We start from the raw sequence: 15,764 nt of genomic DNA on the forward strand, positions 1-15,764 counted from the left end.
GAGAAAAAAAAGTATTGATATTAGTTTTATTCATCAAATCATTACTATCTCCTGCTTTATATACAGGATGGACTAGAGAGTATTTCAAATCATGGCAAAAGATTTCATTCAATACAGAACGATCAATTAATTTTTTTCATGGTAGGTATATATATATAAGTGGTAGTTCATAATTATTATAATTATTTTTGGGATCAATCTATCATAACCACGTACTTTATTCTCCTTCAAATCTCTTATAACACGCTTTAATTCTTGTTGATTTATATCAGCAAGAAACATAAAATTGATTGAATTGTTTGTAGCTTTATTTTGTTCCATACAATGGATACAATAGTTATTTTGTTCATTAGTATTTCAATTCCTCGTAATAAAGTCATTACTAATTTAATAGCCATTGGATCTTGAAAATTTGGAAGTACGTTATACTCAATATTTCTGTTCAATTCCATTCATGTATTTCCATTGCAGGCATTTATCTTTTCCAGTTTTTTAAAAATTTTAAATACACTATCATATTGAACATTTTTCTCATAGAATTCATTTTAATCCACTGTGATTTGCAATAGTGCTCTATTTCCCGCCATAGGTAATTTTTCCGTAATTTTGGCAAAAATTGGTAACTTTGCTTGCCTTATGGCATCATATCCATATTTTTCCTGAAAGTCAGCATAAAATGCAAGGACTGAGAGTATTTTCTTTAGAAATTTTTCATTCAAGCAAAGCACTATTTGAGGATTTTTAGGGATTTTTCTATAAAGATGAGAAAATTTAAAAGAATCCGGTTTCCAACTGGAAGATTTTAAGAAGGTTGAAGAATCGGACACACTGTGAAACCCATAGACAGTTTATTAAAAGCTAATTTCATCGAATGGAGACGGAGAAAATTCAATGCAGTACTTTTAAATACATAACATCTTAATCCAATACCTGAATCAAGCTTCCATCACTGTCTCTCACAGTAAGGTCATAGTTAACTACCAATCCTTCCAAATGCTTGATTAGACAACGTTGCAGATACCCACTTCGACTGGTTTTAACAGCTGTATCTACAAGACCCTGAAAACAAAAAATAATAATAATGAGAGACATTCAACTTTAACCTTTTTATTTTTTAAATGGTCTTTGTCAATCATTTCATTTTATTTTATTGCATCATTTTATAATTTTCATCAATTTTTTCACTTCAGATACACTGACCAGTGTTCACCATAACTGCAGGCACTGTCTATTACACCTTATCAAACCTACTTTTGTCTCCTTTTAATAACACAAGAAGTCTTCAACTATTTTTCACACTCTCACTGCATGATTAGTGTACAAACTATTTAACCCCTTTACTAACAGGCTTTTAACAAAAACATTGGGCAATATACAGGGTGCATAGGTAACAGGGCATATGGCAATGCTCTGTTACCTATGCACTCTATATAGTGGAAGTACCATCAATGTATCTCTGAAGCGATATATCTTTAAGATTTAGGAAATGAAAGAAAAAGATGAGAATATGGTATGCCCCCCCCACCCTAATTTATCCACCACCCCTTATCCTATGTACCTGCATGCAAGATTCATAATTTTTACTCATCAAACCATATCCTCTTTCACATTCTTTGAACATGATTTGCACTTTAGAAAATTAATTTGCATATTGCTAACACTAGAGGAAATAGTGAGAGAGAAAAGAAAATGCTGAGATAAATGAAAAAAAAAAAATTCCTATCATAGAGTTACCAACAACATGTCAGGATGAGAAGGAAAGAAAAGAGCTCTAAATTATTCCTTTTAGCTACTTAACCCAATCAATTCATATGACGTGACATTCTTTCCTGGGTTTAAGGTATGGTTGCATTTTTCGCAAAATGTGAAAGAAGTAGTAGCCACTTTTGCAAAAATGCATACAGGAGGTACGAAACGAATAGACATCAAACCATCAATCACTAGCATTGCAGCATTTTGCTAAAGTTTTCCCTCCCCCTTTTTTTGCTAAAGGAATTTCTTATCTAGCTTAAACCCTGATTCTTTCGTAACTGTGCTTTTAGTTCAATTGACATGAATGTCAATGAAATTAAAGATTATTAAGGGAGATGATTAAATGGAATTAATTGAGGGAGATAATTTTGAGATTTACCCAATCAACTCGAGATCATTAAACCATAAACAATAATTAACACGAGTTAATTGGGTAAAATCTGAGTGCAATGTTTACACATAGAATATTTAAATTAGAGTTGATTGGGTTGAGGACGAGATATATCTCCCTAATAAAAGAAGTGTAATAAGAAAAATTATGAAAAAACCGTTTCTTAAAAAATAAGAAAAGTCTATGGAAAAACCTGCTTCAAAGAATTATTTAAAAGCAATACTAAAAACGTCAATGACTGTTTGAGTTTAAAGATGCTCAGATGGTGATTAAAATTTTTTTGTGTAGCCATTTATATCAGACAAACTTTTACTGCGGCTTTGCTCTTGAAAAACATAATGCTATCTAAATCTTGAGTATGTAAGGACAATTATTTTTCATACCAGGAATGTTTTTATTTATCCCCAGCAATTCTTCGTCTCTTTCTGTTTGATTCATATCTATATCTCAAGGAAATAGAACTCAATATGGAGATTCAGAAAACAATTTCATTAAAAAAATGTTTCATTTGCATTCACTATAAATATGGCTGTGTTTAGGCAAGTTCAACGTAAAATAAGACTTTTTGGGTAAACATTTTTTTGAATGATTTTGAGATTGAATTCAGCAAGAGAAAATGTAAGGGGAGTGATTAACTATTTGTCTGTGAGTTCGGTGTCACAGATTTTCAATATGGGCCTAACACTGAGTGCAGTGTACATCAAAAACAAAAATAAAACAATTTACAGCAGTTCCTTAGCATGTTTTGGCTTTTTAAAGGTTTTTAACACACAAATTAACATGCTCTTATAAAAGCAATAGTAACTGAAATAGTATCATAATGTATTTGCAAGATATATATTCTATTTTCCCCTATTTTTACCATCATATATGACAAAAAGCTAATGTGACATTATTATTATCATGCATTAGAGGGAAAAAAAGAGGATTAATAAAACACAAAATTACATTTTTGATTAGGTTGCTGTACAGAAATATTGACAGCCATATTTGTTATGGGCAGGGCATCTTTTTCTCAGCCACCTCATTGGGCATTTTGCCTGTTGTGGCTTCGTATTTGAATAAAAGAAATATTAAAACTATTCAAGATAAGAAATGAATAATCCTACCTCACGCCCAGCCATACAGTGGAAGAAAAATTCCTGAGGTCGAATTCCAGTCAGAAATCGTCCATTCACAAACCCACCAGCACTTGGAGATGTGTCATATGATTTAAACGATGGTAAAGTGCTTCCATTTATCATCAATGGCACTCTTCTTCCTTCTAATTCTATCTGCCCAAGCAGACATGATATCTGCATAGCATTCACCTTTCAAAAAATAAAATTCAAGCATTTTGTTCTTTTCATAATGTTAAACTCACAAAAAACCACAAAAATAAAATAAACTCTTCATCTGTCCACATTATCATTTTTTACTTGTATGGCAACATGTGTAACTAAAACAATAAATCTAGTGAATTAAAAATGAGGGGTATATGGATATTTGGGGGAACTTGAAATGAAGATTCATTCAACTGGTAGCATGGCTTACTCGTACAACAAAAACTATCACTCATTTGACAGAATTTTATTCATAAGGAACCACAAATAGCAAATATCATGACCATCACTGAAGCGGTTTTTCGGAGGCCGTACTTGGTAAATCCTAGAAAATTTCAACTGGATCTCATTTTTGTGAGACCCCTCTTCTCTTGAGACCTGGGTGGGCCCATGTGTTAAGATGACACTGGTCTCAATATCTCTGTGCAACACTCATGTACATGCTTAAAAAAATCATTCACACAAACTATTGTTATTGGTTATTTGAAATTTTATTACAATAAAAATTGTCTAAAAATTGAATACCAAAAAACAAAATTGGACTAATACCAATAAGTAAAGTGATTATTATACACACATATACAGGCCTAGAGGTGAAAATTTGAAAAAAAAAAAGGAAAAATATGACCACCGACAAAAAATAAGAAAAAAATGGAATTCCCAAATTATAGTGGTGTTTAAAAATGCCGTGCCATTCAAATTCACACCTTATATATTTTAATTATAGTATTATCTATTGATATTTCAAGAAACTGAAGTTCTCCCTCTAACGAATTTCAAAATCGTTCATTTCCACAGAATGTGGGATCAAAAACAATGCAAATAGCAAAACTAAAAAGAAATGAATCAAATTTCTATAGTTAATTGAAAAGTCCACTTGATGATCTTGATCCATTTTTTCTCCCTGTGCTTTTCGAAGTAAGAAAAAAAACTGTCTTGGTGCCATAGAAATGTAGTACATGTATCTTAACCCACTGTCCATGGGCCAAATATGGCCCCAGAGTCATCTTTTGTGGCCCACATTTTCAAACCTAATTTTGTTAAAATGAACTAAGCGATACACTTCCAGATCGTTCAAGAGACCCTGTGGCACATTTTGAGGACATTCAAGTGGCTCCGATACCAGTAGCTAAGATTAATTTACAGATCACCACGGCACAGTTCCAGATTACTCAAGTTACCCGAGCTGCTGTTCCACTTCACTTAAGTGAGCTGTGGCACATTCCTAGATCACTTGAGTGACCTACAACACTGTTCACCAACACTTAAGTGACTCATGGCAAAGTTCCAGACCACTCAAGTGAACCGAGGTACATTTACACGTCATTCAAGTGACCTGCGGCACATTCCCTGATCATTAAATATTTCACAGCGTATTTAGAGATCACCGCAGCACAGTTCCAGAGCACTCAATTGATCCATGAAACTTTTAAAGATCACTCAAGTAACCTGTGCCACAGTTCCACATTCTTTCAGTGTGCTGCGGCACATTCCCAGATCATTTAGGTGAACTGCGGAAAATTGACTGATAACCATGGCACTATTCCAGAGTACTCAATTGGCACAGACATATTTACAGGTCAGTTTAAATGACCCACGACAAATTTCAAAATCAATGAAATGGCTCACATTCCACCGAATGTTGAACACCCTTGATGTAACACCTCCTGGAGTTACATAAAACCAGAAGGATACAGCGATTAGAATGGCCTGCATATGTTCACGAATGTCTGGTTTTTTTTTAAAGACGACGGCAGTCGTCAATAGCATACGCACGAACCTAGTATGCCTTAAAACAAACATGCTAACCCATATACCTCAGTCATCTCACGTAGCCCAGGACAAATAACAAAACCACACAAGTGGCCCATGAACGATCATCAAATCATTTAAGTGGGACACATTTCCAGATAACTTCAATGGCTTGCGGCACATTTGCAGATCATTCATGCTGCCAACAGTACATATCCAGATCACCTAAGTGACCCAACGCACATTTCTAGATCACCTAAGTGACCCAACGCACATTTCTAGATCACCTAAGTGACCCAATGCACATTTCTAGATCACCTAAGTGACCCCAAGCACATTTCCAGATCACCTAAGTGACCCCAAGCACATTTCCAGATAACCTAAGTGACCCCAAGCACATTTCCAGATCACCTAACTGACCCCAAGCACATTTCCAGATAACCTAAGTGACCCCAAGCACATTTCCAGATCACCTAACTGACCCCAAGCACATTTCAAAATCACTTGAGCAACCTGCAGCAAACCCCCAGTTCACTTAAGTGGCATGTAGTTCAGTTCCAGATTACTGTAAGTGGCTGGAGGCACATTTACAGATCATTTGAGTGGCACGTGGCACGCTTCAAGATCACTTGAGTGGCTCGCAGAACACAGATCACGTAATGGTCTGCGATATGTTAACATTTTAAGTGGCTCAATGCATTTTGTATAGATTACTAGCTAATACACGGTGATGTTGCCCGCCCCGTAAAAAATTTATATATGTATATCTTATTTCTTAATCAAAAAAAAATCTGCATCAAGTAAAAATTACTTTTATTTTTAAATATTTTAATTAAAAACTTCAGGCAAGAGCTTCTAGAGATACACAATATCAAGTCTGCCCCCCCCCCCAAAACGATCAAAAATATATTTTTTTAATGCAAAAAATTAATTTTTGTAAAAGAATTAAAAATTCCAACGAAAATATCGATTATAATCAATTTCTGTTAATTTCAATGCTCTTTGAAGGCTAAGAACTCAAAATTTCTTTTTAAGAAATTCATTGCAACCCTGCCTGTAAGCCACATAGGTAACCCTTGACCAGCGATAAACACTTGGCCCGTGCGAACCAAATGTGGCCCTGGGGTTATATTGCTGTCTGTCCCTCTCAAACCTAATTTTGTAAAAATGAAACAAGCAGTACATTCACAGATCGCTTAAGTGACCCACGGCACAATTCCAGACAATTTAAGCAATCCGTGGCACATTTAGAGATCCCTTGAGCAACATGTGACAGTTTTAGAGCATTGGTGCGGCCACCAGTGCGGTTCTACATCACTCAAGTTATGCTGACGTAATACTTGAATGACCCCAAACAAACACGCCTGAAATTCATTTTCTGAAGGTAAACAAAAAACTGGGTTCAGAGGCTAATCGGCTCATCTTCCCCCCCCCCCCCTGTAAAACCAGATTTGCATTCTCAAATCTCCACAACTGAATATTTGTACTTGATTTTTGTCAAAAGATTTGTGACCGCATTGAAACATCTCTCACCTAAAAATATTTGTGTTACATTAGAGCATAGTTTTCCAAACTTTTTCGTTCCATCGCCCCCTTCTTCAGAAATTTTTCTCTCTCATCGCCCCCCAACTCTAAGAAGCCCACAGAATCCAATGATATAAACATAGTTTCCATCGCCCCCCCTGGACTATTCCATCGCCCACCAGGGGGACGATATTGCCCACTTTGGGAAACATTGCATTAGAGCCTCTCGATAGCAGACATTCATGGGACGAAAAGATGTCTCTGCTAATGAAGAGTGTTAATGGATAGCAAAATAATCAATTGCTTATGATTGCTTAATTGCTTAATTCAAAAAGCGTCAAAAACAGGAGGTGTCTGCTAACAGGGAGTGTCCATTATGGGAGGTTCTACTGTATATCCCATAAAGATCAGGTACAGCATTTCCTTTTTTAATCAGAACAATAAATAGTCATCTTTAAATTTGAACTTCAGACCTTCTTTTAATGCTATTCCTGCTATATTTTGTTGTAAAGGCGATTATTGTTATTGTTGAAGATTGAAAAATGTTATTTTTATTCTTTAATCGCCATCCTCACTTATCGTCAACTTCACCTCACATATTCCTGAAATAATTTAAACTGCATTTAGCATGTGATATTCACTTATGAAATTGCATACCCAGAAATTTTATTTTACACGAAATTATTCCCATCGATGCATGTTGGACTTGAGTGTTCTACTTTGACATAGATAATAAAGTAAAGTGTTGATGAGTTGACTTATGAATGCATAAACCTTCATCAGATGTGAAAACTTTTGGAATCCAGAAATCTGAGATTCTCCTGAGGGGGTACTTCCCCCAGCACTAATAGACTAGATAAGGAAAAAAAAAAAAAAAAAAAATTGTTAATCAATTAAGAAAAAGTCCCCCCCCCCAAGGTAGGTTCTGCATTGTCCCTGAGCAGAATGTAATTCCATGCCAATCTTTTTTTTCATGCAGAATAGAGAAATCAGATCTACATACTGTTCACAAAACGTGTTTCCTTTTGTGGATGCTATCAGTGATTGATAATCTTGGGTATATGAACTCTTAAAAGCTTTATATTTAGCTTTATATATAGCTTAAAGTTTTATATTTTCTTTCTGAAGACATTTAATCAGAGGAAACAATTAAAAAATTTCAAAACACAAAACTGCTGACAAAAAAATTGTGTTTACCACACGGCTGCTAATAAAATACAATAACAGTTATAGAGGAATTTCGGCAACCAAGATCACGCCCCTAATAAAGGATTGCCAATAAACTCCACATAAACAGTCATGCCTTTGCCAGTTGCTTCAATGCGGTAGCCAACACTTTTTTTTACGGCTGCTCCATGGAAATGACCACAGCTGTCCTCTATGGGTGTTTTTCCCTAACAAAAACGGCAGTCATTGACATCATGACAACGTGAGAGCTCGCGTGAAATCTAATTTCCTACCAAAATCCGGAGAAATTTTAACAAATCCGGAGTCTCCCGCCCAAATCCGGAGAGTTCGCAGGTCTGCTTCATTGATGATGAAATTCAGCCAATCCTCATTACTCAAGTTCAATGAAAATCACTTGCACCTGGCTGAATTTAAAATATTAAAAAAAAATGCAATTGATGCAAGCTACTCAATGATTTTGATTTTATAATAACCATCTTAGAGATATGAGCACACATGGCTATCCAATTAGAATTAGTATTTTAGAGAGATATGGATGGCTTCTTTCTCAGCCAGAGATATCAAGGAAACAGTTATTTTCCGGATATTATGCTGAGGTGAGCTCGGAAAGAAAAGTCATCACGTCTCCGCCGGGACTCGAACCCAGGCCTCTTGCATACCGGGCAAGCATGCTACCATCTACACCACTTGAGACACATGAATCTGCCTTCCTAATTTCACGCACTGTGTCGTGAGGCGCTGAAGTGCGTGAAATTAGGAAGGCAGATTCATGTGTCTCCAGTGGTGTAGATGGTAGCATGCTTGCCCGGTATGCAAGAGGCCTGGGTTCGAGTCCCGGCGGAGACGTGATGACTTTTCTTTCCGAGCTCACCTCAGCATAATATCCGGAAAATAACTGTTTCCTTGAGAATTAGTATTGTTGCACTTCATACGTAATCGTGTTCACTCTCTGAAGCATGGGTCGGCAACCAAATTTACTTGTCAATCTGCTACTTTATTGACCTTTTCCCTTATCAGATATAGACTTTGATAGGGCATAGGTTCCAGCTATTTCGTTGTTTTTTTTAATCACCAGAATACTGCCAAAAATATTTAGTGTTTGGATTGATTAGCAATAACACTAATAAATGCTTTGAACTCCAAGTGTTCAGCAATAATGTTTAAGAAAAAAAAAATTAAAATTTAATTGTAAAATCAAATTAGTTGCTGAAATATTCAATCAAGCTGCTTGTGCCATTCAATAACATGAGACATTTAATGTTCTTTTTTGGTGGAGAAATGAATTCAAACGCAAGTATTTTCTTATTATATCACCTTATTTTCTATTATGTTATTTCAGGTGTAAATGATTTCACAGCAGAAAATGGAGTTTCACCAAGCAATGAACAAATAGGAAAAAGATCATGTCTGATATTTTATTTTGTTAGTTTCCTATCCAAAACATTATCTAGGCCAGTTCAGATAGCCAAAATATTTGAACTCAAGTCAGAGGTGCCTCAATTTCTGCCTTGATCAGGACCTCCTTGTATCTAGATTAGGCTCCAGCTATCTGTCATTTATCTTTCAAATCACCAGTGTTACTGCGATATTATTCAGGTCCATATTTTAAGAAAATGTAATTTTGCATAATTTCAAATGGCATGAATCACTTCTTTCTTGATTAAAACTGGCAAGCAACAATGGGGGGGGGGGGGGAGAATCATTATTTAAAAGTTACAATTGTTTTATGAACATATCAGAAATCACATTAGATTGCAACAAACTTCCACTATCAGCTCAAACATTAAAAGAAAAAAATTCAGATGAAACCACATTGATTAAACATTAAAAAATTCTAAAAATTCTTTCCGAGAGATATGCTTGATAATATAATTATATCATTGAGTAATACTATTAATATAGTACTATACTTCAGAAGGGGTTGATTTTGAATTGAGTTGAATCAATCTTGAAAAGTCATGCGAAAATGCACATTGTTTTCTTTCAAGGAAAAACACTATGTTACACTATGTTTTCATAAAAAAAAAACCATACTTTTTTATTAACCAAAAACATTGTGAGAAAAAAATGCTCTCATAGGATGCTGAAAGAGCATGTATATCCCTATTTTCCTGAAAATATTCGGAGGAGAAATGAGGCATGTTTTCGGAGATGGAGTCTATGCTCGCCTATAACAGCTTTATGTTATAGCAATCATTCCATTACAATGATGATAACCCTTCCTGTACGATACGTCACAAATGCTTTTGTAGAATGACTATTATATATGTTATTATTACTTTCAATAATGACTCACCAAATTTAATATCCATTTTAACAGGACGAAGGGAGTCGTCGTATCAGGTGTCAACTGCAGTACCAAAATTTGGTGCTATAAAAATCCCTATATTGTCACAATCACTGAGGATACAGATAGCATTCTTGATAAGCATGAGCAGATAGCACCCAGCTGGTATGAAAATCGGTCAACATGGGAGGATTTAGTAACAAATATTTTGAAAAAAAAGGAAAAAAAAAAAAATTTATGCACTCACAGTATGGATTCAACGTGTTTCTTTTCGTGGATGCCATCAGTAATTGATGATCTTGGGTATATGAACTCTTAAAAGCTTTATACTTAGCTTTATATACCTTAAAAATTTATATTTTCTTTCTGAAGGCATATTTAATCGGAGGAAATAATTAAAAAACTTCAAAATACAAAGCTGCTGGTGAAAAAACTTGTGTTTACCGAACAACTGTTAATGGAATACAATAACGATTATACAGGAATTTATACAGAACCAACGTCATGCCCCTGATAAATGATTGCCAATAAGCGCTACATACACAAAGTCACGTCTTTTCCAGTTGCTTAAAAGCTCGCGCAAAATAATTTTCTGCGAAAATCCGGAGAAATTTTAACAAATCCGGAGAGCGAGAGGAAGGATGAAAAATCCGGAGTGTCCCGCCTAAATCCGGAGAGTTGGCAGGTCTGTGAATTTATAATGTAAAAAAAATGAGAATCGTCTCAGACCCTTAAACCAGAACCTTGATTCCAGCCCCAAATTTATGAGGGCCATAGCTCCAATAATGACCTAGTCATTAGTAAAACCAGCCCCAGGGGAATGTTGGACCCAGATGGTGTTGAAACCTGTGACAGAAGACTTGATTGATTAATTAGAGTTACAGTACATCAGGAATGTATAGTGCATATTCAAAGTGGGGGAAAAAACACTTTTACTCCGTTTCTTCCTCTCTTTGCTCTCTCTTGCCCAAGAATATTACACTTTCCATGTGCAATATTCTTGGTTTGTTTGTTTTTTTTACCTAAAGCACGGCTATTTACGAAAACTCCCTTGGGAAAATTGTCTGAATTTTTGAAAACTGATATTTTCCTGTCATCCTCACATTGCCCCTCTTATGTTCATTCATGGCGGAGATAGACTTGGAAGTCTGGGGGGGGGGGGGGGCACGATGATGATGTCAATTCATATATGCATATATACATTAGATCAGTCAACTTCACCTTTGACACCCATGATGGCCCTCCATCGGGAGCCCCCCAAACATATCTGAAATTGGTATCACTCCCCCCCCCCGAATAGTCCTGTTCCCCACTTTGGGAAACACTGATATAGCTCCTTTTTCCTAATTCCCAAAATAATCTTGTCTGTTACCAATTGGCAACTTCATGTTTGAGACATTTAATTATTTCCAGTTTTTTTTTTGTTTTTTTTTTCATTTTCATTAGAAAACCATGCATAGATAGCAGTAAAACTCCCCAATTAAAAAAGAAATTTAAATATTACGTGAAAAAAAAAAATCATGCACTCACTCTAGGGTTTAAATATTTTGTTTGCCTTTCTTTTTTTAGGTTGAAGTTTGCAACCCAATTTTTTTTTTCATTTCTATAGTTTGAATCCCAAAGAAGGTAGTTATAAATTTCGAAAGTAATAATACATACTTCAATACATTTATTTTATGTCCTTTATACATTCTCTTTAAGACCCTATATATATGCAGTACAATTTGAAACAGATTTTTTGAAAATATTTTTTCAAGCTTTCTATATGCTTCATTAACTACAGAAAAAGCTATCAGCTCAAAAGAAAAAAAAAAGTCATGCACTGTAGTGTTAAACAAAAAAAAGCTGTATCTAATTTAAATTTGTATCCATATTGTTATCAAATTTCCATAAAAAGTTTAGTCATCATGTTTGTTGAATGACTAGTCAACCAGCCTAAAAAAATGTTTCATCAGAAAATTAGAATCAGCATGAAATGTATACGTACAGTTGATCCTTTTGCTCCAGATTGCACCATCAATTGCAAATTATTTTTTGGAAACTTTTTCAAAAGACCATCAGGCATACAGATCCTGTAAAACATGATTTGAAATTAAAAATACAAAGAGGTTTTATAAGCTTTGATAATAATTATTACCATTTTAACATTCACTGGTAACCTCTGCTTTACAAAACTTCATTTTATGTGTTATTGCTACAACAACATTCACTGGTAACCTCTGCTTTACAAAACCTCATTTTATGTGTTATTGCTACAACAGCATTTTTAGAAGTTAATTTTTTCAAACCATTTTTATTTAGCCTTCAGTTGGATTCTGAAAAACAAGCTTGCAAATAAAAGCCATGGCAGAGTTAAAATCCCAAAATCTTGAGTCCTGAAGGTTTTATTTTAATTCAACCGGTGCTCCGTGTCCCTTCCGAGGGACTCTGTGACCGCCCAAGGAAAATAAAACAGTAAAGTTGATAAATAAATAAAAAACAAGAAAAAAAACATTGGTGCTCCGCCACAGAAGTTATAAACTAAAAAAGTCTCTGCAAGTCAAAAAGGTTGAGAACCACTGTGTTAGACCCATTACCATGTGACAGTTTAAGTGATTAGAAACCAGACTCCATCAAACAAATAAAATACTGAATACCATATTTACAAATTACAAAAATACAACATGTATTTATTAACAGAAGACAAAAAAGAAAAAAAGGTGACTTTGAAGCACAAAATAAAAAACTTAACAATACTTTTTTTAGAGAGATATAGATGGCTTTTTTCTCAGCCAGAGATATCAAGGAAACAGTTATTTTTCGGATATTATGCTGAGGTGAGCTCGGAAAGAAAAGTCATCACGTCTCCGCCGGGACACCGTCCCACCCGGGGGCCATTTCCTGAAGTTAAGAGAGGCTACTAATGCCTCTACTTCAGCGCCTCACGACACAGTGCGTGAAATTAGGAAGGCAGATTCATGTGTCTCCAGTGGTGTAGATGGTAGCATGCTTGCCCGGTATGCAAGAGGGCCTGGGTTCGTGTCCCGGCAGAGACGTGATGACTTTTCTTTCCGAGCTCACCTCAGCATAATATCCGGAAAATAACTGTTTCCTTGAATACTTTTTTTCTCTCTGTCCACAGATCATATCAGTTCTTGCCGGCTCAAACTTTGTGTGCCATAAATAAAGTTTTTTTAAATTTATTTTCCAATGCAAAATATAATCATATAACAGTAGTACTACAGGTGTGCCTCTACAGTAAAATAAAGTTTTTCTTATTTACACCTGTAGATTGAAGAAATTTGTGTGTGTGTGTGTGGGGGGGGGGGGGGTTTAGATCTAATCAACTCACCCATTAATATCATTATTTAAAGAGTCTGTGATTTTTTTCATCTCAAAATCAAGCAATTTCAATAATGTATCCTCTCTTTTTAAATGTGCTTGACGAAACTTGTTTACAATCGTTTGATTTTTTACAGCTGATACATCCAAATCAAATGATGCAGCAATGACTTCATTTCCTGCTTCAACATCACTATGTATTATCTTTCTTCTTTTTTGTGTCGCCTGCAAAATAAACAACTATTTAAAGAATATCAAATGCATTCATTCAATTTAAATATTTATCTTTTTATTTCAATCATTAGTCAAGGAATATTGGCTTAAAGAAAAACTTGATGTGACAGAAAAATATAAATATAAAGGCCATAACAGACAAAATGCCCAAATGGTGGGTAAAAAAATGTGAAATAGTAATGACATTCTATTTGTGTATTCAGCAGGTATAAGCAGAAAAGAAGCCATTTTTGATTGCTTAACTCTAGAATGACACATTTTGACCTGAAAACTACTTGCACATGCTTTTATACTTAAACAGTATAACTAGGGGGAGAAATAACTATAGGACAGGCGCTAAATGAAGAGAAAAGAAAAAACTGATAATTACAGAAAAAGTAGAAAAAAATATTTTTGGTAATTTTCATACTACCAAAGTATTGAATGGAGTAATTGAAAGAGAAAACTGTAGTTTCTGATGCATTGCATCTAGCTGGGAACATAACTATGGTATTATACAATAAATATGTAGTTTGCGAGGGGAATCGGTCAAAACCAACCACAGAGTCGAGGTTGTCAAGAATGAGGAGTTAGTTGGTTTTCAAAAGCGCACATGAATGGCCACAACTCTTGTTGTCAGAAGAATATTTTTCTATAAAAAATTTCTGTCACATACATTTATAAATTAAATACAGTAAAATCTCCTAACAACAGCCACTAACGGGACAGTGAAAATGTGGACATTGTTGGGAGGTGGCCATCATTGGGAGAGGAAATAAAAGAAAAATTATATCTGGAAAAAACAACTAAAATTTGCGAACCACGTACATAGCATGTGAAATGACAATCCAGTCTGTAACTGATTACAATAGTTATATAATTGATTATACAGGAAAACCCCATTATAGTGAACTGTCTGTGGACCCAATAAAAAGTTCACTATAACCTAAGGTTCACTATATCCAAATTTTTTGAAACATTGATATTTCTTAGCATTTGATGGTGGCTTTGTTGGAAACATTCACTGTGATAACACACAATTTACTAATAAATTAGTAATTTCTTAAATAGACAATCAAATATTAAAAAGAAAGAACTTAAGTAGTAGTACTTATTTTTATTTTTACATCCTATAAAAAAATTTGTTATTTTTGATTGGATACATTTCCATTGTGAGTAAATTTCATCAATTTTCTTATCGACAATCAGGAAACAGTCATTTTTTTTGTTCACATTTGCCTTGGAAAAAAGTATTCAAATCTTTGCAGCCCTTTCACTTTGGAGATTGAAGGTGCTGACATTTCACTTTCTTCTTCTGAGGATAGGGAATCTTCGTTCTTTGCTTTACTTCAGATACAATGTCATCATCCATAGAAATATCTGAAGTACACAACTCTTATCACAAGATTCGAAGTGTTCAATTTCATCTTTGGAAAAAGATTCACAATGCTTTTCTAGCCATAAATCAATCGATAGGTTTTCATCTTCGTCATTCACAATACTGTCTCTTTCTTGCTTCAATACATTCTTGGAAAGACCCATGTGTTGAAAGCAGTTGCAAATTGTTGCATCGGTTACTCGTTTCCAAGACTTCTCCAGCAAAACAATTGCTTCTAAAAGAAAGATGTTATACTCACTGTTTTCATCCTACATTTCCAAAATACGCATAACAAACTGCTTCCTGTAGTGGTATTTGAAGCTACGAATAACGCTCTGATCCATCCATCGGTTGCAACACAGAAGTTGTATTGGGAGGCAAAAAAATAAGCTTGATGCACTTAAGATCTTACTTCTAGGTCTGTTCCACTATTGTTCTGATTTTTCAAAAGATGGTTTGAAAAGAGTGGAGTCTTGTAGTGGATTGGTAGTCGAGTCCTAAAAACGGTGGGGGAAGATGAAAAAGTAGAATTTGACATGGAAGTCAAGGAAAAAATGATGTCGTTCAGGGTCCATATAAGTGTAAACTCACCTTTGAAAAACTGGAAAAAATCTGCAGAAAAGACATTTCCGTTCA

General features: G+C 34.9%; 1 protein-coding gene across 1 annotated transcript in view; it reads right to left on the reverse strand.

The window, feature by feature from the left end:
• Nucleotides 1-15,764, reverse strand: part of Polr1A (RNA polymerase I subunit RpI1) — a 553,279-nt gene that overhangs the window by 220,691 nt on the left and 316,824 nt on the right. The window contains exons 16-19 of the mRNA XM_089249700.1: nucleotides 13,548-13,777; nucleotides 12,204-12,288; nucleotides 3,253-3,453; nucleotides 931-1,059 (exon numbers count right to left, since the gene is read on the reverse strand). Coding sequence (XP_089105826.1) covers nucleotides 931-1,059; nucleotides 3,253-3,453; nucleotides 12,204-12,288; nucleotides 13,548-13,777 — 645 coding nt within the window. The remainder of the gene's footprint in view (nucleotides 1-930; nucleotides 1,060-3,252; nucleotides 3,454-12,203; nucleotides 12,289-13,547; nucleotides 13,778-15,764) is intronic.

The sequence above is a fragment of the Pholcus phalangioides genome, unplaced genomic scaffold (assembly GCF_987345545.1).
Source record: "Pholcus phalangioides strain wild (caught in Gottingen) unplaced genomic scaffold, Ppha-v1.0 ptg000022l_1, whole genome shotgun sequence".
Classification (NCBI taxonomy): domain Eukaryota; kingdom Metazoa; phylum Arthropoda; class Arachnida; order Araneae; family Pholcidae; genus Pholcus; species Pholcus phalangioides.